This window comes from Pleuronectes platessa, chromosome 12, assembly GCF_947347685.1.
Source record: "Pleuronectes platessa chromosome 12, fPlePla1.1, whole genome shotgun sequence".
NCBI lineage: Eukaryota > Metazoa > Chordata > Actinopteri > Pleuronectiformes > Pleuronectidae > Pleuronectes > Pleuronectes platessa.
Genome location: NC_070637.1, coordinates 7,644,574 through 7,671,393, shown reverse-complemented (window position 1 = coordinate 7,671,393; position 26,820 = coordinate 7,644,574). Strand labels below are relative to the sequence as shown.

The following is a 26,820-nucleotide window of genomic DNA, read 5'->3' as shown; positions in this document are numbered from 1 at the left end:
CTCTCGCTGCCTTCACTGATTTGTTCAAGGTGGCAAGGAAACATCAAACATGGAGCTTCGCAGCCGCCTAGGTTTCTTCTGAGCCGTATCCCCCACGACGTTTATAGTCACTTTGCTTTGTAGTTAGGTGCGACACTTAGCGTCTGCATTATTTCTGCAATTGTTTATCAAACTATTTGTGTGTGTTTGAGTGGGCGGTGGAAGGTGGTCACTGTGAAATGATGCCTGGGCTTTTGGCAGTGCTGAAATAGGTTTAGCCTTGCAAGATTGTTGCTGCATTGTGGTACGTTTTCGTTTGAAAAAGAACCAAATCTGCTCGAGACATGTAGTTTGAGAGCTATCAAAACGGAGGCTGTATTTCTGCCTGAATGAGCATAAACTGAGATGTTTCAAAACGATATTGTAGACACTCGCAACCGCTTGCTGATTGTGTCTTTTCGGTCATGACCTGGCCTTCGCCGATTCTTCATGCACTTATTACATGACCCCCCCTCCAGAAGACAACAATCTGCATTTGCTTTGGCTACCAGTGTAGATCACAACATGGATAATCAATTACAAGTGTTGTTGACCATGTCGTCTATGTCATTCTACAATGATACAACTGCTTACAATCTATGAGATATTCTATTAATTGAGCAATTCCTGTTCACAAAGAAACGCAGACCCATTGACATACTAGTGGACGGGGAGCCAAAAGGCCTGTCTGGACAGAGATTGTTGTAGTTTTAGTTTGCTGTTTTGGATGTAGTGTGTATCATCTGTGGGGTGACTTCCGCTCTGGGTGTTTGCTGTAAAACTGCCATATGAGACGGTGTCAGCAGGTTACAATAATCCCAGGAACCCACTGTCACTTTTGATCATTCCATCTGACTGCTGCTTGAGTCATCCTGCGGAGCCTGTCTCCTTGAGTGAAAGACAGGTGGCCAGTCGATCACAGGACTCACACACAGACATATTCACTGTCATATTTACTCATTTTGAGTTACATGTGTTTATCACCTCTTTACTTTAAGACATAATGGTCCTGATATCTTGCTCAAATGCCAAAGAGCACATCAGAAGACCGAAATAAAGCCTGTGGAGCAGTTCTTTGATGATTTGAATTATTGAGACTTCATAGAAAACTTGTACAAACTTTACTGTGTTTTCATTAATGTGTGCGTTGACAGGAATGCAGTGTGTAGACACAGGGGGTGCGGCCAACTGCTGTTCTGCAATTGTGCTGACAGGAGGTGCACGTGCACAATCCTGGCACAGCAACGACCAGTCAGGATCATGATGAATATATAGCTAGTGGGAGGAATACATTATCAGGAGGAGGAGTTTTAGCCGGCTTCAGTGACAGCCAATCAAATCAGCTCCTCTTATGACCTTCAAAGCACAAGTTTGTTTCGTTTTTTTGCAACTAAATATTCTTTTGTAAAAAAATGAAAGCTGTAATGACTGGACAATGGCTGTGAAAGTTTTGAAAAAAAGCCAGTGTTATCATAACCGTGATTGAGCGATATCACCTCTGCCAACAAGGCTTTGTTGTTTGGTAATTAGCATAATTCCTGTGGGAATTGAATAGTGTAATTTCAGTTTTTTACTTGAAAATGTATTGATATTCTGTGATCTGTGGTCACATGATGCCGATGTTATCTTTAGGGGCTTATTCAGATGACGTCTGTGTGATACTTCATGCTGTCAAATAGCCAGATTACAATCAACTGAGTGGTAACATGGAAGGAACATTGTACTCAGGATGGCCTTGTAAATACCTGGTTGAGCTGGCCATTTTGATCAACATGTAATGAGTCTGCAACTGTTCTTCTGAGGGTACATAAGACAAGACAATCTGAAAATATGTCAGAGAACAATCCTGGGGAACTTGTCTCAATGCTGCATGATGTAACGAGAATTGATCCATCACATCACGTCTGTAATTCTTCAGAGAATTAACAACTCTCAACATTCAAGAAGAATTTCTTGGACATTACACCAAAATGACTGGACAGTAACCCATGAAACTTGGTGGAAGGATGGAAAAGAACCCATCGAATTTTGTCATGTATCTGGATGATGGGGCGGATCCAAGAATTATTTTTACTTTCTTTAACATTCCAAGATAGGGCTTTTTCAACATATTTTTTTATTTCATGGATCGTGATTAAAAAAAGTAATTAATTAGGCATATTTAGGGGATTGATATTTATGATTGTGTGCAACTTGGTGCCGATCCCCCAAAAATCTGGATATAATGAATTTAAATGTGATTTCTCTAAGGGACTGTTTGGCCTTGGTTTGTGCTCTCTGATTGCCATTCTAGTTCTTATCCCACAGCTCCCCCCTAAATATACACACAGTAGATTAAAACAATGTGGAAGTCCACTCTGAGCAGAAGAATCAGGCTTCATGCAAAAATGCCCAGGCCTCTGTACCACCTCATTTCTTTCACCTTTAGAGGGTCAGCCATATGTACAACCGAGAAATATCCAGAGTCTCCACAAATGGCTTATGATTACCACCCTGTGGCGTTCTGTTCTTCAAAGCTGCCTCCTGTAGTGCAGTAGATGCCAGCTTGTTAACGGGCTGTTGCTGCCACAAGTATCAAAAGCAGCTTTCAGACATGCACTGGACTCCACAGTTCCTGAGTATTTTCGCCGGAGAATGAACATGTGTGAATTGTCGGAGTGAGATGCACCGAATTTCCTCCAGACTTTATCTGCCTAACCTCCTCATATGAGGTCCAGGGTTCCCCGCTGGATTCACTGTGAGTAAGTGGGGGGTTGATGATGCTTCCAAAACACCACAGATTTAAACAATTTCAATAAAAAAAAAAATTAAAAAAAATCTCCCAGTGAAAAAACAGTGTCATACAGGTAGAAGACACCGACAAAGATGTCAAGAGAGTCTGCGGTGATGACGGTATCTTGGTGCTGTAAACACGATCACGTGATCTCGGCAGCGGAGGTAATACGTCACTTCCTGCCTATCTTAATGGATGTAAAGTTTAGCATTTTTGCAGCAGCTGATCATAAATCTATGAAGGGACTTTTCTACCCAACTCTAATAATTCTGTTCATAGTTATTCACCTTAAATCCCTCAGCACTTGCTTGAATCAGATGATCACGTTCTGTAGTTGCACTTGACTGCAAAGCAGTGTTGGCTATTGTAAAAATGTGCTGCTCACAGAGATGATATTGATTCTGTTTCCTCAGATACCATATTAGTGGACATTGCTGCAAAACAATCTGTGCTTATCCCGTCCTCTATTGTAGCCGACTACAGTGTTTGTGTGTGCAGCCTCGTGTTCTTTCATGTTGTCTCACTTGATGGTGTAGTTCTGCGCCGATGGTCATGTGGATCAACTTGGACACGGATCTGCACACATGGGAAAAGGAGGAATAAATGATGTGATTGCAACCCAATAGTTTGCCCCAGGTACAACTGCGTGGTGTAACAGCATTACAGGCATTAAGCCGGTCATTGATTATTTTCTTGAACAGGGTCTTTTATGTCCAGCATTTGTTAAAACAAGGCAATTCAAATTGCTTCCAACGAAACACAAAATGCATTGAGACAATGTAAAAGACTAATTTAAATAGGATTTAAAAAAAGAAAAAACCTGGAATAGATTCAAACAGATAAAGAAGAGGCAAAACTACAACTAAATACTTTGAGTTTGAGTTCAACTTGATAAATTACAGATACAAACAGAAAAGTCTTAAGCTCTGATGCACCCATTATACTGATCCTGCCGACGATGCCAAATAAATGAATATAAACAAAGTGGTCAGTCACCATTGATTTAAATTAAAGTATTCATTCTGGTCACCGACTCCATACATGATAAAGATGATAGAATCTGCCTAACTCCTCAGCCTATTGTACCAAACTCCAATGAGAACAAAGTTATAGTTTGTCTCCTGTCTGATTAACAATATAAGGACAGTCAGAACACTTTAGAGAGTGAATATCTCAGACACTGGAGCTCTATAGTCTTCATGAGTGAACAGTCGGGCATCAAAGGTCACAGCAGCATGAGTTATTACAAAAGTCGGTCTAACAGTGATACAGTAGCCTCCTATACACTCATTTCAAATATAGTCTACCTCACTGGTGACAGCCAGTGGACGGGCACATTATGGTTTTGGGTCCTCCGTCAGGCCCATTCTTGTGAACACAATATCTCGATAACGTATTTAGGGAACTTCTTCCCATTTAGTATGTTCAGTTGGATTCAAGGACTAATTGATTTAATTCTAGTGGTCGAAGGTCAATGTCACTGTGACCTTACGAAACACATTTTGGTGCAGTGAATGCAACATCTGAGGACTTCAGGGAATTTACTTCAAATTTTGCACAAATGTTCACTGAGTCTCATGGATGAACCGATTATATTTTGAGGTCAAAGGTCATGGTGGACTCATTATTGTGAATGCAAAATATCAGGAACACCTAAAGGGACTTAACCTGCAGTAGCTGGCAAAGGCATACAACCGCAATGTGGTCATACCAGTAGTAACAAATTCGAAGTCAGAAATTATTAAAATCTGCTTTAACCAACTCATATTATTCAAAGCATGCTGCATCTTCAGAAAGTCAGTGTTCACAATAACAGCAGTTTGTTTTAAAGCTGTGCAACTGATTAAGTGGGATGATTCCAGGAAAAATCTTTGATATGTTGTTTGTGTACATCTCTTCTTCACATACACAGGTTCCCTGCAGAGCTCTTGATTGAAACTGTACTTTGTTTCAGGTTGAATAGGGCTCAACAATGATTCAAGTAAAAAATGATGATGACTGTGATAAAAGTTCTGGCAGCTGAGACAACAAGCAGTAATCAATGACTGGTCTGAATAATGAAAATGTGAGTGTTATTAGCTTAGCTTGTGCTTTTAATAGCTCTGTTTGCCTCCTTCCCTCTTCATCAGTTAGTGACTGTGAATGAATGATTAGTGTTCTCATTGTCACAGTGAGTAATTATCATCTCCAGGGGAAAGGAGTTTGGTCATGATGTTGACTTCATTGTGACCACACCAGAGACTGGGAGGGAGAAGAGTCTCTTACCAGACATCATCGACAGATTCAAACAAGAAGTAAGTATGCTCTAAGTTGTGTTTTATTCACTTAAGGTAAGTAATGACAATGTTGAACACGCTCTAGGAAATAGAGTTGATTGTTTTTCTCACAATTTGTAAAATGTGCGTTTTCATATGGGTTTGAATCCACAATTTTTTGTGGATTAAGTTATTTTTGGCTAATAAGCTAAATATAAACGCACAACTGGGTGGACAAAATAACAGTATATACTGCTATAGTGCTAAAGTGTATTTATACTGCTTTACATTCAAAATTACAATGGCATTTGTGCTTGTAATGCCCTGTCCTAGAAGATTTCTTATAATATGTAATTTAACAAGAGGTGCTAGATAACTACATGTACAGTCAGTTATGAATTATTCTATTGATCATGGAACATAAATTGAAATTTTCTATTTGCTCGTCAAAGAAGTGCAGACGATACATACAGAATGAAGCACGACAACCTGTCCCATCGGGGTCATCGGTGAAAAACCCAATCATGTTGGGCTCAGTCACCACTCAGAAGGACTCGCGGTGGGTCAGGGAGAAATTTAGAAATCATTTTCAGGTTGGTCTTGTCTACCAAAGAATTATTACGCAGCAAACATTTTAACTTATTTACGAGTTAGGATTGGCTTTCCTAATTAACATGGTGCTTTAACTTCTTTTACAATTAATGTCAAGTTAACGACACTCCTACTTTCACAGTTTCAGCTTATGATTTCTAATTAGTTAGGTGAGCCAAAGCTGTTCACTGCAATTGTTCAACACAGAGCAACTTTGGCGAAAACACGTGTGAAAAACCAAACAATCTACCCAAAACAATCCCTTGTGATGGTCTTGGTCATTTGATGGTGCTCAGTCTGCTCACACATATGTAACCAATGTAAACAGGCAAGCTGTAACCATGGTAACAGTAATTGCATGACAGGCAGGGAGAGGGAAGCAAAAAGTCGGTGTGTCAGGAACGACTCAGTTTGGCACAAAAAGAAAACAAAATGCCTGTCTGGATCGGTCACTGAATTTGTAAATAAGTGGACCGAGAACCACAAGACACTCAACACCAGCAGAAGCATGCATTTGGTTTAATTGAGCTGTCATACATCACAATGATTGAGTGATAAGATTGGCTGATGATATTCTTTAATCACCTCTTTAGCCCTTTTCTCCGCTGCACACAGCAGATTGACTGCTAAATAAAAATAAACATGACCGGACACCATAGGCATCCATGCTGTGCTATCATTTGTTTATATTCTGAATAAATTACAAAAGACGGAAAAAGTACATCCCGGTGGTCACTGTGTATTCTGTGATGTAGAATTTAGAGGAAACTTTAAAAGCCTCATTAATCTGAAAGTCACTCTTCTTTTCATTTTACACTGTCAGACACTGGAGGATTTTCCAGAGAAAAAAATATGAAGAACTTACGATACCTTTTGTCTGGAGGATATACTGTGTTTCTGACCTCACTGCATGCTGCATGTTACGCTGATAAATCATTAAATGATCCTTGCAGCCATATCATAAAACTTAGCAATGTGGTCCAGCCTCTGATGGTATGGAAGGAAACTGTGAAAAGGTGAACGAACAAGTAAAAGAGAAATAGTACAAATTATCAGGTTTCATGAAAAAATCTTTAGCAGGTCTGTCAAAGACCATGGGCAGCACTGGAAACCCCTTAATGGAAAATGGATCCTTTAATGGAACATGGTTGGGAAAAAAAAAAGAAGTGGGAGAGACAAGAGAAAAGGAGGAGGATGGCAGCCGGTTGAAGGAAGTAGGAAATGAGAAGAGAGAGAAAATGTGTGAACTAGAGATATAACAGAAATAGACCATGTTAGTGACAAGCTTTATTTACATACAGCTAATGGTTTAATTATTGGCTGTACTCAATTATTTGCGGCTAATATCAAAGTAATGTGACAAATGTCAATGCTCTGCAGAAGTGTCTAATTAAAACCCAACGTTCGTATACACATTTATCTAATTATGTTAAACTAAGGTCTTAATCCCAATATTGCAAACAGAAGTCCAGTGCGATCATGTTTGTAAATGTTTTACCGCGTTTACCTTCTGCAGCTTTCAGCTTGTTCACAATTCATTAACCGCACAGTTTGCATTTAAAGGAAAAAACTAAAAAGAGTTATAATAGTTGTTGCACCTGACAGGAGGTAATAAGTTCTCCAAGTTCAGTTTTAAACTCATTAATTGGAAGTTTAGTTAAATAACTGGCAAATATGAATGACAAACAAATATGCAAAATTTGGGAATTACAAAATAAATAGACATGGTTGTTTTCCATTAATGAATAACGATTTGTGTTCTTTGAAGAAGTCTAAAGCAGTTAAACTCTGAAAAGAATTTCACAGCCACATTCAGGACACATTTTTATTGCAATTTTATGAAGCAGAATTTTATTAAAAATAAGAAGACCCTGAACTTCATATTTTCTCATTAGTTTGTTAGGCACATGTAGAATGCAAATTGGACTTTTCCTAAACTGATAGAGGACAAAAGGCTCCTCTATCAATCTGACAGTATACCGTTTTCTTCTTTATTAAAAATATCTATTTATTTATACTTCACATTATCAGATCAAGAGCTATATTTAATAGTTGACCACAGCATAGATTTTAACATTGATTCCATTCATTCATTATTGCAGTGCTATGCAGCAAATAATCATGTTATTAGTTACGCTTATATTTATCAACTTTGAAAAGCTCTATTCATCTGGGGCTCTCCAAAAATACATGGACTCTAAGACATTTTTCTCAGTTAATGACATTTTTTTAAGGACACAGTTTCACAAAAAACTGCTGCATACATTGAAAGAGTCGTGGGTCACTGCAATTATTCCTCCTCTCTTCTTTGCTGTACAAGGTGGCCTAAATCCAGAGTTCTGTTAAAAAATGTAATGTCAATTTTAGCCCAGAATAGTATGAAGCCTCAGCAGGCTGGAGTAGCCACATTAGGTATTATTGCAGTTGTTTTTTTCCTTGTCATACACGGTCCATAGTAAAACAGATAGTAAATTATGGAAGAGAATCATGTGATTTGGCTGACACAGACTGTGAAGGGTCATTTAAATTCAGTTCAAATGTACAGGTCATTCTTTTTTTAACAGGGGTCTATTGTGGATTTTGTTCCTGATTTCTGATTATGTTCTTATCACGTGAAGGAGTCGGAATGATCACATGTTCAACAATCAATCATTTTAATGTCCCATTGGATTGTGTTAAGAGATTCTAAAAGAAATCCAAACCTAATCTTTAAACTAACTTCACTGAGAAGGGGGAGTGTCCGAGACTCTTGAGGGATTGCAAAAACCTGAAATGACAGATGGGAAACTTGTAGGTAAAAATGTGGTGTTGCCTTGCTAACTTGTCTACGCGTACTGTTTAAAAAACACATAAAAATGTTTATGAAGAAATGGTCACAATATTGGCAAACTTACACCTGTGAAATAATCCTGTTCTAAATGTCCGTCTGCAATCGGAGTATGGAGCCACAATAGCATGGTCCTGCTGATAAATGTGACCAATCTTGAGTCAGTCTCAGCTGTCAATCGTGAAATTTAACCTTGTTTTCATTGCATCCAATGCAACACTTGATCAAACGTCAGTGTGAAGAACTAACTAAAATGACAGAAATCATGTTTGAGACAAATTAATTTCACTTTTTAGTTTGTCTATGTCCCATCCACTAACATGGAGGAGGCCTATACTGCAGACTCCGGGTGACAATCGCGATGTTTTGCCTTCACCTTTTGTGAGCAATCATGTTGCCCACATTTATTTACAGTCTGTGGAACAGTGATGATTGTAAATTATGTATAAAGTTAATTAAAGAGGTGATAAATTGTTTGGTTCGCAATTTACAGTTCAAAGAAGACAAAACTCATTATTAGTCATTAATTTCTAATGAAATATGTCCACAGTAACATTTGATTAAAACACAAACTCATTAAACATTGTCAGACCTACAGCCCATGAATCCACATTGTGATATTTGGTTACACGACCTTAAATCATAGTTGACTCCTGAGAGTCTGGGCAGTGGGTACAGGGAATTATACACATATACAAATACATATACCTTATTGTCATTTAGACAGCTCAGTTTCCACTGAACATATATGTAAACATGATACAGCTAACTGGATCTTTGTAGCCAAATGAAAATATTATGGACAGTATGCCTTACAGAAAATACACAGGTCATGTGGATGTGGAAGGACTTCTCTTATCTCTCCGATTGATGCGTAGCAGGAGACGGTCATGACAGGAGACAGGGGTTTGATGAAGAGCAGAACCACACTGTGGATCTAGCTGCCGGCTGGTTTTTGTCATCACCGGGTTTAAAAATATCCTCCGTCCTCCGCCCCCCTTCTCCATCTACCACTCCACTCCCCCTTCCGCTCCTTCAGAGGTCCATCCTGATGATAATTACCTCCTATGCTGTCGTGGGAAGCTCGCACCTAGTGCAGCCCCTGGCAGCCTCTCGCAGCCACTTTGATTCACCATGGGTGGGGGGAACGAGGGGACGGTGTGAAAGTGTAGGAGAATGTGCGGGGCTGGGGTATAATGGGTGTGAGACAGTGGATTAGGCAGGTAGGGCAGGTGTTAAAAAGGCTTTAGGTGCATAAGAAGGCTAGTGTGAAACAACCAGAAGCTTTCAGGCTGATAGAATAGGGATGGAGAGGGGACTGGTCTGCAGGGATGAGGACACAGGAGACAGTGATTAAGTGGAGGTAGCAGAGGTTGACTCTTAAGTCGTGTGACCTTGTCATCTGCAATCAAGGCCCTGGGGCCCCCCCAACATGTCTCCACTCAGGCCTAATATCATGGGCACCCCTGCCATCCCCCATCCACTCATTCAGCACCCTTCTTCCGCCTGCAGGGAGTTAAAAATACATCCATCTAGAAACGTCCTTGTAAAATCGGGTTCATCATTTCATTCCTCCCCCCCGCCCTTCCTCCTGCTGATATTCTGAAAGCATAACTTGGGGGCAGAGGCAAGGTCAGTCCCCGGCTTCTGTGGCAGACAGATGAGATTCAGCTTGGCCCTGGTAATAGCAACGGGAACGACAGAGAGAGCGATGTTTCATCCTCTATCCATCTGTCATCTCCGTCTCTAAATACTGTATAAGTTCTTCTTTCTGAAGGCTGAGCTGTGTGTGCATTGCCGCCAGTGAGATGCCATTCAGCCCCGGCTTTATTGTTCTGCTTTCCGAGTCACTGCGGTTAAGAATCGGAGCGCTTCCCCTTTAGCTCTGAGTGAGTGATTCAGACAGAGCTGCCCATACAGCTGAGGTTATTTTGCAGTCACACAGAGTTAGTCACTTTGAGATCTAAATAAAATCTGAGCAGTGAGGGCTGCTCTGACCAGCAGCGAGAGGACGCACAAACACACACACACAAACCACTGCACTTTAATTCCGGCAATCAGGCTCTTTCATTCTGTCGGAGCTGTGAATCAAAGTCAAAGCGCCGTTCAAATGGTCCTGGCTAACGCGCGGTAATCTGCGACTTGAAGGCAGGTTTTGAAGTCTCTCTCTGCGAGTCAAAGCGAACGCGATATGAGATCGAGGCGCCTTTCGCTCGTCCTCTGCAGATGCAGGTGGCTGCGTTTGGCCCCTGTGACCGCTCGTCACAATCTCTCAAAAAGAAGAGCCTGAGCAAATAATCAAAGAGGGAAAAAAGGCCCAGCTTTCAGTTCACAATTTCAAAAGTCGTGTTCACTTGACTTTTTTCTTTTTTCAGCGCTCAGAGGCGAAGCTTTAGGGGAGAGATTATCTTCCCGCTGTCCTCCTCTGTAATTCCCTCTGTAAACAGTTTTTGGTGGAATCAGCTTACTCTCAGATACTTGCTGACATTACCTGCTGTGTGCGAGATGATTACAGAGCGCTATTGGGCTAAACAGCCCCCGGCGATGCTGAGACTGGAAACTTCACGACGTCCTGTTTTTATGGTAGATGTATGTGCGTCAGACAGAACAGGAGAGAGTGAGAGATAGAGCAGCGTTACAATACCGCATGCACAGGGGCAAGAAAACCTTATCAATCGGAAAAGGCCTCCATATTCAGGTACTTAATGGTCTGTGCAACTATCACCTTATTATATGAATACTTTTCTCTAAAGGCATCTGTATGATTCCAGAAAGAAACCCACCGCTAGGAGCAACCAAAAAAATACAGTATGTGCCAGAATAGTGGAATATGAAGTGACCTACATTTGCAGCCTTATGCATGAGATGGGTTACGGACCTTCTCCCACAACTTGTCTGAAGTCTGGCTCGGGGGGATTTTAATTTCAGATTAGTCGGTGTTTAAGTGCTTTTATGCTGTCATTCTGGCCTCATTATCTAAGTGGGAGCTGTCACTGCCTTTAGCGAAGCCATTACAGAATGTAAAGGGAACTTCAAGAATCCCTCTCCCTGCCCATTATCGAAAGGTGAACGGTTATCTGTAATTGCAGAGGGAGAGTGGTCCATGGGTGCAGCAGAGGGTGACATCGAGAATCTCTGCCTGCAATTGCGCGGCAAACGTGTCCACCCCTGAGGATAATGAGATGAGGGAAAGTGTGGGGGGGGGGGGGGGGGTGGTTTCTTTGAGATCCGCGACTCTGTGTGTCCCTCAAGGTGTTCACCGTCACCACCTTGGATTCCTCGCTATCTCCCTCCATCAGTGCCCTCTGGGAAACGCTGTCCTCGTCTGATAACTTGGGCGGTTTGACGGTCGGGCAGGGATGTTTGGTGGCAGCGACTGCGGCCACGCTGACAAGATTGTTAATGCTTTGCAATTAACGTAAGTCATCGGCTGGACAGGCAGAGTGGCTGCTCAATGCATTCGCTTCTCCAATTATTGCTCTTTAAGGATTGTGTGGCAGATTTATGGCCAGTGAGAGGGGAGTAGTATCCCAACAATTACGCTGGGCGCTGGGATTAAATTGACAATTTGTAATCTTAATCGTTTTAACACTCCTGCATCCAGAGAGAAACATAATCAGCCAGGGCGAGGCCTGGAGGAGATCAGTTCACACACACAGTCCTTTTCCTCCCTCGCCCCTTTTCTGTCTTTCCCCGCTATCTACTCATCCACCTACTCCCTACTTTCTCTTACAGGTTGATCGCTTTATTCTCTAACTCTCCTACACTCACTCCATTTCCCTGCTCTCTACACTGACGGCTTTGTTTCTCATCAGTGGCCCTCTCTCCTTCTCTCCTTCACACACTGACATCTCACTTGGCAGAGATTTCCATTATCTAAGGAGTGGACCCATTTACCACGGAATCGGCTTCAGCCATCGACTATGGCTGACTGGAGGCTCGTCTCTCTATTGGCTCTTACACTGAACCATCCTCCCTTTTTCACCACTCCAGGCTCAAATTAGACCGGTGACAAGTCTCAGCAGATGTTCACACAGTGAGAGTCCTTTTCTAGCATAGCTTTGTTGTTTTGTCATTCAGAAAAGGAAGATTTTTAAATCTGGTCTTTGCTCTTGATTTATTCACTGAGCAGATTTCATTCATGCATCAACATGATTTACTGTAACATGATGTCTCAGATTGCAACATCACTAACAAGATCAGTCTTTTATGAAAATAGAAAAACAGTGGCATTAAGTTGCAAAAAAACTGAAAGCAGTGACATGTCTGAGACAAAGTGGAAACCAGACTAAAGACTTTACACCACTGGTTTATCTGTGGGCCAGTTATTATTCTCTTAGAAATATACCTATCTTACTCATCTTGCTGATTTACTATTTTATCTGAGGGCAAGTCATTTTCCCCATAATGGCTTAAAGAAGCAAAGTTTCTCCTGAATTTGAAAAATATCCTCCAAAATGCAGAATTTATGCTTGGAGTTACACTACATGACTCGAAATGCATTTGATAGGTTCGGCACATTTAAAAAGTGTTGTTGTTTCTGCCATATTGTTTTATAGTATGCAGTTTCCATTTGACTGCCACCTGATTAAGTTTGAAATGTAGTTCAGGGATTATTATTAGATGCTCCAGTTTCATGTTCATTGGTGTTTATATGCCTTCTATTTGCATCTTTACTCAGAGGAGATTGAAGAAAACTTTAGAGAAGAAGCCACAATTTGTCCTCCACTGGTTTACAGCCATGCTCGCAGTGCTATCCTTGTCAGCATGCTAACATGCTTGCATGAGGATGTTCAGCAGATGCAATATTTTGCACGATCACCATGTTAGATTATTTATTTAAGCGTGAAAACATTAGTTAATCAGGACAAAGTACTGATTAGGTTGAAGGGCGTGTCCTTCTTTGCAGGAATTTGGTGATAAACCGAAGGATTCAACAAATACAAATTTTTACCTGATATTATCAGGGAATTACTATTTGCTTTTACAAATTATCCTCGGCAAACCACAAATATCAATATAAATGCTAAATAAAAAATCTGACATGCACCTGAATCATTTGAGTTCATTGTCTGGAGACCATGAATGTGTGCACCGAATTTCATGGCACAGCAGTTTTAATATTTCAGTATTGGCCCCAGTGGGTGCACCAACTGAGTAAGGGACTACTATGCAACTATTAAAAACCATAGCGCTATCGTGTCTAAAAAGTGAAAATAAATAACAATCAATTAATAAAGTCATTCATAAAGGTAAAATACATAACATCATCTATAGCACCACCACCTGACATCTTTCTCAGAAAGTTTCTCTTATATTTCTTCTCACAATTGTAAGATTGAAAAAAATGTTGCTCAGTGAAACATAACCTTAACATGACCATTTTCAATACCTCAAGGCCTTCACTGAAGTTTCTTATCATCAAGATTAAAAAGTGTTTGTTTTTAAAGACATAGGCTCATAGACAGAAATAACAGTTTGTAAGACTTGCAGCTCTGAAAGCAAAATTACAGCATTGAAACTGTGTGTGATAATGAATGATCTTATAATGAAGAAACAGGGTTGTGCTTTGTGACACGGCTCTTGCAGTTAAAGGCAAGTTAAAGTTAAAGTTTCAAAGAACAATAAAGCTAAAATATAGGCCTAAATTAATGAAAACTACATTAGAATGGATGTATATGACCGATTTTGACAATATTCACTACAGCCAATCTATGACAAAAGAGAAGTTGTTTTGTTTTCCAAGAACACAGTGCAAAAAACATCAAGCCATATAGTAATACTTTTTTACTGTAATTGTGCTTTTCAGTGTAAACATTGAACAGTAATTTAGTCTTCCAAATGCAAATTTATCTAAAAGTAAAAGCTTGTGCAAAGTGTGGTACCCCATGGGTTACCTGATGATCTGGTTTGGAGCGGAGTGATGAGCCGGTTTCTCTACACTCAGTTTAAATGAGTTGATGATTTGGTTTGAAAAAGATGGAATGCAGACAAATGGATAGATAAAAACACAGAGAAAGAAAATTGGGACAAACAATAATGTTTGTACTGAAGACTTAATGATTTAAATACGTGACATTTTTTATTTTGCTACATCGAAACTATGAAGAATCTTAAAAAACTACTTTTGGTGGCAGAGAGAACCTGCATACCTGCTTATACTGGTGTACATGTATTTTCCTCATAATTAGCTGAGGAATTTTCGAGTTATTGCCAAAAACATGTTTTCCAATGTCACATTTATCTTGACCTTTGACCACGAAATTCTGTAAAGTGAATGTTTGTGCCAAATCCTTTTGACCTCGTCACTTCAGATGTGGCATCCTTATTTTAGTATGAGTTTGGAATAAATTCAAGATCAACGTCGGGATCAACACCTTGCTTTCAGACTGTGATCGTCAGATGGGTTTGTGGCTGCCCTGATGACCAAGGATCCTGGATGCTCCCTTGAAGCTTGATCGAGTGGCAGTGCTTCTTAAACTCACTCACCTAAACCCATGAAAGCATATTCATGTATTCTAGTTGCATAAATTTAAAGAAATTAAAGTTTGGATTTATCCTACAAGTATGCCTGTACTTTAATTGTTATAGATAGACTAGTTTGTATCTTACTGAGAGGCGGATGTTTTCGGAGAAGCAAGAATCTATAAAGGGAAAACCTGCATTGATAACATTATTAATAGGATATATAACCTGCAGTACACACAAATCTATAACCTAACAGATGTTCATGCTATTAAACCTAGTTTTTCTCTCTTCACCAGGGCATTTTGCTGTATTATGATTACCAGGCCTCCACCTTTGAATGGTCCAAGCTTCCCAGCCTCAGGTTTGAGGCTATGGATCACTTTGCCAAGTGCTTCCTGATCTTGAGGCTGAAGGCAAGCCAAGTGGAGGGAGGTCTCAACTGTGCAGAGGAAGACGACAGGGGCTGGAGGGCTGTGCGTGTGGACCTGGTGTCACCGCCTCTGGATCGTTACGCTTATGCACTGCTGGGCTGGACCGGCTCCAGGGTATGAAGGATTATGGAGACTGAATGACAGTGAGGGAGCCTCAGGGGCAATCAATGATTAGAACAACAGCAAAAAGTACAAGTTGCTGTGATGATTGATAATTCATTGTCTGGCCAACGCCATGTGATAAAATGTTGCCCGGGCACAAGAACAACCTCAAGGACAGAAAACTAAATCACCTTGATAGAAACTTGATATATTGAAAATATATACAAAGTCATGCAAGTGTATATTATCGAAATACTTACTTGTTAATGATGTTAAAAAAAGCTAAAAACTCCCACAGGAAGACAAAGTACATTCAGCTTTTTCATTTCAGTCCCATATAAACAGACACATAAAACTGATATTGGATTTCTGACTATTGATCCTTCTCTTCCACAGCAGTTTGAGAGAGACCTGAGGAGTTTTGCTCGATTAGAGCGGCGGATGCTTTTGGACAACCACACCCTGTACGACAAAACTAAGGTACCCAGTGCATCATTAGATACACAACAACAGACTGTTTTTGCACAGTCACTGAATAATGTGCAAAAGTTTAGCAAAGATTTATTGGATAACATTTAAACTAGTGGTTTGAACAAGTGCCACAATGTATAGGTTCAAACTATTTGGTTAAGACAGAATGAGCTTAACACAGACTGATGAAATGTGATAGAGACATCATACCTCAACTGTAACAATGACTTACACAAAAACATTTCAACTTCAGATTTCGTCTCATTTCTCCGACACACTCCACTTCCCTGCTCGTCCCTCCATATGCACAATGTGTTTCAAACTCGCATGTTAACAGCTAATCATACAAGCTGCAAATAGTAACATCGTGTTTACCCACATTTCGGCATCTTCAGCTGAAACATGTTTGGGATTAGATATCAAATGTTATTCTTAATTATTTATCACATTTTTGCTACGGGCCACCACTGCCAGCACGAGGCATCATGATCGATATGTAGTCACCAAATACCAGATTTTACAGAAAGGGATGAGAAGGAACAGATGTATTTGGTTCGGTAGATGTATTGAGTGGGATTTTTCATCATATACAGTGATTTAAAGTGTTGATCACATTGTGCTGGTTGCAGTTGCCAAGTGTTTATTTTAACCTCTATCAAAGGAATAATTTGATTTAAGAGTTATTGTATTTGAGAATTGTTGTCCACAGCTTGCAAAATCCTGTACAGCTGAATCGTCAGTTTTTATATTTTTAATGAATGAAGCTGGGTAGCTAACAAGGTGTTTAGCTAAGGACGATAATGTCTGTGAAAGATTATGAAAGGACTATCAAAGTGATTAAAATTACTTATTTTAACGACTGATGTTATTGTTGGATCAAATGTGGCCTTTTTGTCAAAACAATATTAGTGGAATAGTACCATATCAATTTACATGGTTATGATTGAAATGGACTCCACAAAGTCAAAGCACCATCGTAGACTCAACTGTCTTTGAATCCCTGAAGAAACCAAACCACTCAGGCTGGTCCCAAAGAGCACGCAAGCAAAAATGCTCTGCTCTTTAAAATAAACTATAAAATATACTACTTTCTATAAAACACAGATAAACATAGAAGTGGAGTTGGGAGTGTGAATCAAAATCCAGCAGCAGTGAGTGCAAAGGCAATCACATCAGCTTTTTCCACAGAGTTGTGCTTTGCCACATTTCCCCACTGACTGTGTGTTTATGAACAGGCAGAGTGAATAACTGCCAAAGCACTGGTCCTTAAAGGTATAGGGATTAGGGCGAGCGTGACTGACGGCACCAGCATATCAAAACTTTGACAAACTATCACAAATGTTTCGGTGCGATACATGTTTGCGAGCCGCAACGTGTTTAATTAAATCACAGTGTTTAGTGGGAGGTGGGAATTGTTTAGCATGCTCTCTCTCACAGACACACACACACACGCACACAAACACACACACATACACACACACACACACACAAACACACACGCCACACAGCGGGATGAACAAAAGCGTCTCAATGTTTCAATGTGTGAGAGCACAAGCTTATAAATGTGAAGATAATTGCAACAGGAAGTTAACTTCCACATTTCCAAATTAAATAAACCACATCTTACCTTACACACTTATATAAATACACACAGTAAAGGCGGGTAAACGTATTTACACAATATCTCGTGCAATTTAATAACCAATTATCGCTTTGCTTGCCTACGGTGCTGGAGCTAATTAGGTTTTGTCTGGGAACACCTCACCTTTGTGGGAATAATGCACTTAATTGGCTTCAGGAGGGGAGAAACAGTGGTTTGGTGTGTTTTCATGTAGTTGTTGAAAGGCTCATGCAGTGATGGTAATAGTGCTATGTTAAGATGGGCTGTCGCAAACGCTATCCTATGACAAGGTCGGGCCTTCACTCATAGCACACCTGGTATTTTTAGCCAATGCGAAAAAGTCATTTTTCCATGTGTGAAAAAATCAGTTTTGACAACAGGTGCGATGAGCTCGGAGGCGGGGGTGACAGACGGCTGTGATTTTAACACTTTCCACGTAGAAAACAGCGAGTTCGAGCGTTTTAGTAGCATGTGATACAATTAAGACGTAAATTAAAAGTGTAGACATTTGTTTCACAGGTTTTTAGCAATACTTAAAATTGCAATCTCCATTATATCAAGTTGTTACTGTCATGTATCAACTGGAAATGGAATAAACTAATTCTATTCCTCACAACTTATACAATCAGAACCCTTTTTCACCACACGAATATGTGTTTGTGTTTCCACTACATCAAATAACAACTTGAAAATGGGCAAAGTAGAGCGATGAAACAGGATAGAGTGACTGCTTTGTTTTCAAGGTAATGAATACAGCCGTCCCCTTTTTCTGGTACTTCATTGATGTTCCATCGTGAGATAGAACAATGCAGAGACTGAAAACTTTCCAAAAGAAAGATTTCCTGCTGTCTTTACGGTTCTTTTCTAGTAAACATAACACACAGTTTCTACAGAGCACCATTTATTCAATCAGTTTGTAGACAGAGTGTTCATTTGATGAGATTTTGACAGTGAATTATTTAAGCAATTTGTAAAGGCAAAATTCAAAATCCAAAATTTACATAGTGGCATTGTGGCATTTTAGAGTGTAAATGATGAATTCAAATTTTTAGCAATGAAGAGAAGTCAATTTCCTATCATCAGTTTTGACATCAGGTGTGATGAGTTTGGAGGCAGGGGTGACAGATGGCTGGGATTTTTATGTTTTATGTTTCCATGCAGCGAGCAACAACTAAGGAGATTTGAATACCATGTAATACAAGTCGGATATAGCTAATAGCACACCAAACAAATGCAAGTTTTAGTTTAATATTTTTTGATCGATGAAGCCTTTGTATTAAATCTCATTTGTATGTCGTACATCAGCTGTTATTGCACAACCTCAGCTTGCTTTTATCCTCACCACTCTGACAGTGAGGAGTCGATAGATCCACTCCTGGAAGTGCCTGCGTGTAAACTTATAAAAAGACTGACATGACTCTTCAGCAGAAGAACTCAATTATTCAGCAGGGAAAAGTTTATAGTACTGGCAAGACAACAACAAATTCCAGGGAACCATCAATCTTTGTGACAGGCATCTCCGAGGCTCGAGTTCATCCCATCCTTCTGACTATTCATTGCATCCTGTAAGGCAGCCCTGTCTCATTTCCAATGCATAGGGCAGAGTGGCAAGGCGTTTGAGTTGTGAGTGGACTGGGACAAGGGTGTAAGGCGTATCATTGCATGGATCGACAGGAGAAGACACCCTGTCTCCGTGATGTCCCATCGCTGGCTCCCCGGGGGCAGAGGTCAGAGTTTCTGGGATCACTGGGTGGCAGCTGCCTGACAGATATTATACACAAGCAGCCAACTCAGATGGTGTTTATTAAAATGCAAGGGCAGAGCGCGTCTTGCTGACAGTGCAGGCATCCATAAAGAGGAGTGGACAGGGGGAAACCACACACAAACACACACACACATTCCCACGGAAATGTTGCATCTGTTTGTCGGAGTGTGATTCTTTCAGAAAGTACACAATAAATTCTTTAACTTCTAACGAGGCAGGAAACATGAGAACAACAGGAGATTGAAACAGATTATCAGTTTGTAAGGAAGTTAAGGATTTAAAGTGCAGTAAAACAGCTCAAAGTTCTAAGCGATATGCAACATTTCTTCGCAGGCTAGCTTAGTTAGCTAAGTGGTTCATTCAGACAGAATCGCACAACAGTGTGACCCGTTTTTCATTCCTCGCTTCACATCACCTCTGTAATTAACATAATGAAGACCCATTAAGTGTCCCAGTGTACGCCTTCACACAAAGCTGACTGTTCACCTTGAAGAGGAGGAGTGCCCCCTACTTTTAGGCCGCCATTGAACGGTATGTATCGCTGAGGACAGTGCGATAGCGGCGTTTTGAACGTTTCCGGGTCCCTTCTAATTGCCCGGTGGTTTTGCAGAAACTGTGCGCCGCTCATGTTACTGGTGTCACAGAAACGGGAGTGATGTCTACTTGAAGCGGAGACATCTCAGTTAAGGACCAGAGGCGGTCATTTAGAGGACTTAAATCTTGTGGGCTTCAGACAGGCTCTCAACGGAAACAAGTTGGTCCGCTTCTTATTATAAAATGTTTAAAAAAAGATCAGAGGGCTACACTCAAACTAATGATCTCTCCTCCCAATTAAGAACAGACTCAGGAGGAATCCTTGAATCGCTGTGGGAGGGGGCCGTCACACATCTGTCACAGCAACAATGACTTAAGGTTCATGCACAACAGACACATTTCTAGTTTGAAGCATTGGCTGTGATTCAGTTTTGCTGTGATTCAGTTTTGCTGTGATTCAGCTTTGCTGTGATTCAGTTTACTTTTAAAGGAGAAAGATACTAACACTCAACACCCAAAAACGAGTGAAATGGCTGAAGATGCAGGTTCTGGTCCATAGTGAGAAGATACTGTATAATACAAACCAATTACAGGGAATGGCCCCACAACATAACGCTTTACGAGTATCAGGAGACGGCGATGGCAGCTGGAGTTCCTCGCTCATAAAGCCACGCATAGCGAAATGAGCAGGCTATACCCTGTGTGAGATAATGGCCTGAGCAGCACTGTTCCCAGCTCTTTGAAAGTAAACACAGCTATAATCTGATGCCATTTAGTTTGGCGTCCACCCTTTTCTCCTCTGCTTTTCCTCCTGCTGCCAACCATGTTGAAAAATTACCAAAACTTCAGTTCCATTTTTACCAGACAGTCCAAGACACCCCGAAGAAGGAGCTTAATTAGGACCTTAATGTCCATTTTGTCTTTATTTTGTGGTTTGAGTTGTTTTCACACACAGCGACAACACTTGCCACAGTGGTGCTCTTTAAAAAATGTCTGTTGCGACATAAAAAAGGTGGAGAAGGAAACTCAGTATAGTGCGAATAGTTTGTCGTAACACAATTCTGCTTCGTAAGGCTCCACTTAGTAATGAGCCAATTAGATTTGGAAAATACTGTATGTCACAGATTTTCCCTAGTTTTTGACATTTTATAGTCCGAACAGTTATTCTATTGAAATTATTTAAGAAAATAATTCATAACAGATTTAGTTGGTGCAGCAGAATCGAGTTGAACAATGTTGAACTCAGCATTGACGTATCAAATGATTTTTGGCACCTGGTCACAGTGAGTCCAGTATCTATTGTCTTTAAGACTTTTTTCGACCTCCGAGGGACGTCTCTGGCACTTGAGTAAATGCTCCACTATGTTCAGCTGTAGTCGCTAGCACTGTCAGGGGTTTTTTAAGAGCTTTTTTTAGTGTTAAATAATGACGCCGTGAGAGCAGTGAGAGTGGAGGGAGGCTTGACAGCTTCAAACTGAACTCAAAGTCACTGTAAAGCTGATGGGAGCTGCACATTTAGATTGTAATTATGTATTGTCACTGTGACTTGATTATCCGATGAATTTTTATTATAAAAATATCAATTATAGATGCTTTAATTATATGTTTTGTTATTGCTGACAAAATATGTTATCAGTTGTATCCTGATTCAAACCACCAGTCATACTGGCAGCTTTAGTGATTGCCAACTGCGTGAATGAATGCTGTATGCAAGTGGACCATGGGACTTCTTCACAGCATACGGACACGGCTGTGTTTCAGGAGGTACAGCGGGTCTTCCACCAGAAGGTCGGCAGTTCAATTTCCAGCACTTTCCAGTCTACATCCTGTATTGTCGTTGGGCACTAGGGCAAGATAATGCTACCCAAATTATTCCTGATGGTTGTGCTGGCAGTGTATGAACGGTGTTTGATAGAAACAGAGTGTGTTTCAGTGGGTGAATGGGACTTGTGCTGTAAAGTGCTTTGAGTGGTCGACTAGAAAAGTGCTATATAAATACAGTCCATTTATATTTTGACTCTTCTTGATAGGAAAAGCACAGGTTTCACAGATATCATCAATGACTCTCTACTTTTCAATCATCCCAGTAAGCCATGGTAGTGCGACAGGGAACTTGTACAATATCAGGATCCGAAAACCACACCAGCCAAATTGAATTCAGGCTCCGTTGATGTTGCCATTCACACCTTTCTTACCGTGACATGTCAATATGTCTTCTGCGAAAATGAGACAATATGTCCTCCATCCTCACATTTTCTGGGTAATGCGAACCCTGAGATCTTTCACAACGCTCAGATCTAGTTTAATAGTTTACCCTCTCAGTTGAAATTTGAATAATAGATGTGTCTCCATTCAATTTTAAGTGGTGAGTGGCAACTCTTGCTGATTGCCGCAGTTGAAATTGCACAGGTCTACGGCATCATGTCCCACTTGGATGTTTACTCACTGTAGCTGCGACTGGACAACTTCAGTCTTCTAGTGTTTGATTTGTTGTCCAAATATTGTCATGATATAAATGACTCTGAAAAATGGTTTGGGAGCCCCGAAGTGGAACACAAGGGGCAACACAGCTTCCACAGCGGCAGACACAAAGATCGATCATGGAGACAACAGTAATGCTACCATGAGCAGAGTCGGGTGTCTGAATACATACCCAATGCTTCTATACAATACGTTTTGGGACCACTACAGAACAGTACTATTGTTCAGATGTAAATTTTATGGCATGTTATGCTCTAATCTTTCAATAGGTGGTAGTATTTTCTCTGGGGATCTGTGTTCACATCCTGTAAAGACAATAAAATGTATATAAAAGTAGACGATATGACAGCTTCCCAAAAGTGAAGCCGGCTGGCTGCAGTAAAGGTCATAAAGCCCACCTCCTCCATGTTAGTGGATGGGACATGAATCAAACTTAAAACTCAAACACTGAAATTTAGGAAAACATTATCACACTGATGTTTGTTTGAATACAATTTGTAAATGTGATACTTGGAAAATGGGGTGAAATGTCACAATTGGCTGAGAATGACTCATGATTGGTCAGAGCGGTTTCTGCCCCGACTCTGGCTCCAAATGTGGGAAATGGCAACATTCGTATCTGATGTATTTTGACTATTCTCTGTCATCTTAAAAGATTCTGAAAGGAACATCATGCTGTATCAAGATTGCTCACGCTGTATTCACTAAAGACTGTTTCCAACCTTTTCCTGACAAATACCTTTGTAGCTGTAAGGTAATGGAACTATAATCCGTTTTTGAATTTTGACTATCACTTTTAAGCACTAGTGCGCCTCCATTCATTTCTGTGGCTCAGGAACCAAATTCAGACCCTTGTTCCTCTTGCTTCAAGTTCCCGCTGTGATAAAGGGCTATTTTTATCAATAAAGAATCTACTGTGTCAGTTTGGTTTTCTCGTTACTGGTGACTGTGAAAGAGAATTGACAAAATTGCAACCCAGGAAAGCTTTTGCACCAATGGAGTGATTGATGACCAAGCCTCCACCGTCAAGTTTGGGTGGGGACGCCCTGCTGGCAGTAACTGACATCTAGGCGTCCTCTGGAATTACTCTGCTGACCAGCATCAGTATCTGACGACCACAGTTGAATTTTAACTGAAGTGTAGGTCTGACAGAGTGGTGTCGGTGAGGGAGAGAGGGAGGGTCTCTCTGTGTGTGTGTGTGTGTGTGTGTTCCTGTGTCCTCTGCTGTAAGTCTGAGGGTTTGTAATAATTAATATGTGTAGAGAGCTTGATGAATGAGGACAGGTAGAGAATTTCATCATGCCTAGACAGACTGACTCCCTCCCCAGGCATGAGGCATTCATGACCCGCTCAACACCTTGAAAAAACACACTCATATGTGTGGCAGGGTCTACCCTTGAAACTCACTATGTGTGTGTGTGTGTGTGTGTGTGTGTGTGTGTGTGTCTCCCAGGCCTCAAAACAAAGTACCTGTTAAAAATGTGTTTTGTTTAAATGCATATCGCCGTCCATTTTTTCCTGCAAATTTATACATATACGCTGTGAGTTGAAAGTGTGTTATATATTGTGAGCGTGTCTTTCGTTTTGTCTCTCCTAGAGGGTAATTACTCTATGTCATGTTGTAGGAGTTTGATTAATGAGCTTCTGGTCAAAAGGCTTTGAGCAGCGATGGCCTGGCTTTAGTCCTGAAGCCCAGTTACAGATATGAGAGGATCTTTTATATTCTCGCTCTACCTGACACCTCTTCTCTGCAATTCGACTAACCGCGTGTTTAAATACAACACTGTTATGACAATAAGAAACCTACGCTGCAACCGTAAACTGTAAAGAATTTAGGTCTTACCGTTTAAAAATATACAGCTTGACTAGAAATGGCCTATTTTTCTTCTCATTCTTTTTTGCACTTCAACATTACTGTCATTATAAAACATTGACTTGCATTCCAAAGAAAACACAGCCTGTATTTACCAAACAAAGAAAATCAGGCAACAGGCTTCCAGGAAGCATTAAGAGCAGCTCTCAAGTGATCACATGATTAATCACTTTAAACTCACAGCAGGAATAGCTGGTCAGAGATGGAAAAATAATCCCCAATTTCTTATTTTGTGATGTTCACTTCTGCTGAAACAACAGTTGTTTTAAATTCTTAATATTTCCAGTGGCCGTATCGTGGGAAATTAATAATAAACAATAAAATAGCAAACAAATAGGTAATTGGCTGAAATAAAAAAAAGAGGAAAATCCTTTTATCTCCCAAAGGGCAAAGACATGCAGGTTAGGTTGATTGTTGACTTTTAATTGCAGGTAGGGGTTTTTTTTATAGGGACAAATGACATTTGTAGTAGTTAAAGTCACTAAACAGTGCTTTATTTAAAATCTATCTCATTGAACTGATCTATTTGTACGAATGAGGGCTTTCCTACAGTTTGCAGTGAATGTTTTATTTTACTTATATTCTAACTTAAGTGTATTATTCTGTGAGAAGAAAAAAATACACAGTTTAAAGAAAGTAAGCCCATGAATAATTTCTTTAGGGCAGTGATTTGTTGCAAATAAAACATTAACTGGGACATCTAGGAAAGCCCACATTCATACAAAATACCTCAAGGAGTAGATTGGAGTAGATTTTTAGGTAGTGCTAATTTTTTATTCCTGCAGGATATATGTAAAAAGAGTTCTGATCGCTTGTGGTCACAAATCTGACTCACAAATTATTTAGAAGGACGACAGGAAATTCCTTTAGAGACCGAATATTCTTCAGCTTGCTCCCCTACTCCCCAGAAAAGAAAAATATGTTTTATTAAATTTTTTTAGAGGAAAGACGTTTATTATCCACAATGTGCTCTACACCTCTTCCCTCTCTGCATCTATCCTCCGGGGTAACAGCAGAAGTTAATACGAAGCACACATGTCCAATTACAATATTTTGGATGTAGAGTGCTCACAGCTCTTCCGACCCCCCACTGTCTTTCAGCCTCTGAGCAGTGGATGAGTGGACAATAACAGGGCAATTGCACTGGGCTTTGGGGAGTGGTGGTTTCCACCGCTCCCCGGGCTTCAGTGCTCACACAGGCAGTGTTGGTCGCCTGGCAGCAGGATGGGAGCCGGCTGGAAGGAGGCCGGCTCTCTGCGAGCAGAAGAAGGGGCGGAGAAGTTTAATTTAGCGGATGGTGGCACAGGGACCCTCAGGGCTTCACACACTGTAACACACACACACACACACCTGAGCATACGCTTTGACAGACACACGTAGGAAGGTGCGGTCTCTGTCCTCCAAACATCCTGGTGGCGTACTGGGAGAATTGGAAAATTTGGCGTTTAAAGATGGAGTGCTGTGCGAGGTAGAAGTGTGTGTGTGTTCACGAAGCATGCACATTTGCAAATGCTTCTTGTCGACCTTGGCGGTGCGTCTGCTCTTATGGATTTTAATTAAAAGAGTTCGATAAATAGACGTGGTGTTGCTTTGTTGAAAGAGGAGCGATGCATTGCGATCCTTTTCTCAAGGTCAGAAGTTCATTCAGTGCTTCGTGGGTGACGACTGGCTTTCAACCAAAGCTAATTAGTTTGCGTTTGGTGCAATAGTGGAAGTATTTGTGTTTACAGGTGATGCGGCACAAAGGGTTCATACAAAACTAAAAAAGGAAATCCTTGAAATGTGTTACTTCACCTACGTACACATATGGCTGCCCAAATCGTGCACTCACACATGAGCTCCTCTACAGTTTCTTTCCTCAGCCCGTAAACGACATGCTAGGAGCACCTCTCGCCAGAATGAATGAGAATTATATATGAAGGTAGCATCACCACCAACCCCTCTGCCCAGGATTATGAAGGAGAAAATATGATCCCTTACCAATTAAAAGCTTGCAGCAATTTCATGCTACTTTATCACCATTTGTGTTTCCATTATAGACCTTAGGCAGTTTTAATCCAATGCTGTTTATAAAAAGCAATATAAAAAACCCTAAATTATTCCAGTTCATTGCCCACATTCTGAGCAACCAATAGCAGGGATTGCAAGAATCAGTCAGCTAAAATAAGACATTCTGTTGTGTGTCCTCATGTTAACATACAATATGTTAGTGAGGAGGGAGGTACGTTTTTTTTCTCACTCGCACTAAAACAAACACAGGACACAGTACAATAAGTGGATTACAAGTCGAACTATTGTCACTGTATTACTGTTGCGGAAGTGAAGTGTTCCAGGGACATTACACTGGTAATTGCTACACTGGGTGTCTGTTCTCAGGAACAGAAATTGAATTCTTATTTTCTTTCTTTCCTCCCTCCCTCTAATCCTCTTTCTGGTTTATGGATGGTTGTTTTTATTATTAGGCTGCGTGCGGTTTGTTAGTTGTTGATTTTGCACTCGGTACTGGATTGTTCTCGCTTTTGCCATATTGACCTGAAAAAGACGTAGTGTGTCTAAGGTGTGAATGCACACTTTGATGAATATGTTAATGTATTAAAGCTTTAAGTGGGG

General features: G+C 40.6%; 1 protein-coding gene across 3 annotated transcripts in view; it reads left to right on the top strand.

Moving 5' to 3' along the window:
• The window catches only part of dntt (deoxynucleotidyltransferase, terminal), a 99,883-nt gene that overhangs the window by 48,117 nt on the left and 24,946 nt on the right, over positions 1–26,820 (top strand). For all 3 annotated transcript variants that reach the window (XM_053435870.1, XM_053435871.1, XM_053435872.1), the window contains 3 exons: positions 4,983–5,085; positions 15,229–15,477; positions 15,862–15,945. In XM_053435870.1, coding sequence (XP_053291845.1) covers positions 4,983–5,085; positions 15,229–15,477; positions 15,862–15,945 — 436 coding nt within the window. The remainder of the gene's footprint in view (positions 1–4,982; positions 5,086–15,228; positions 15,478–15,861; positions 15,946–26,820) is intronic.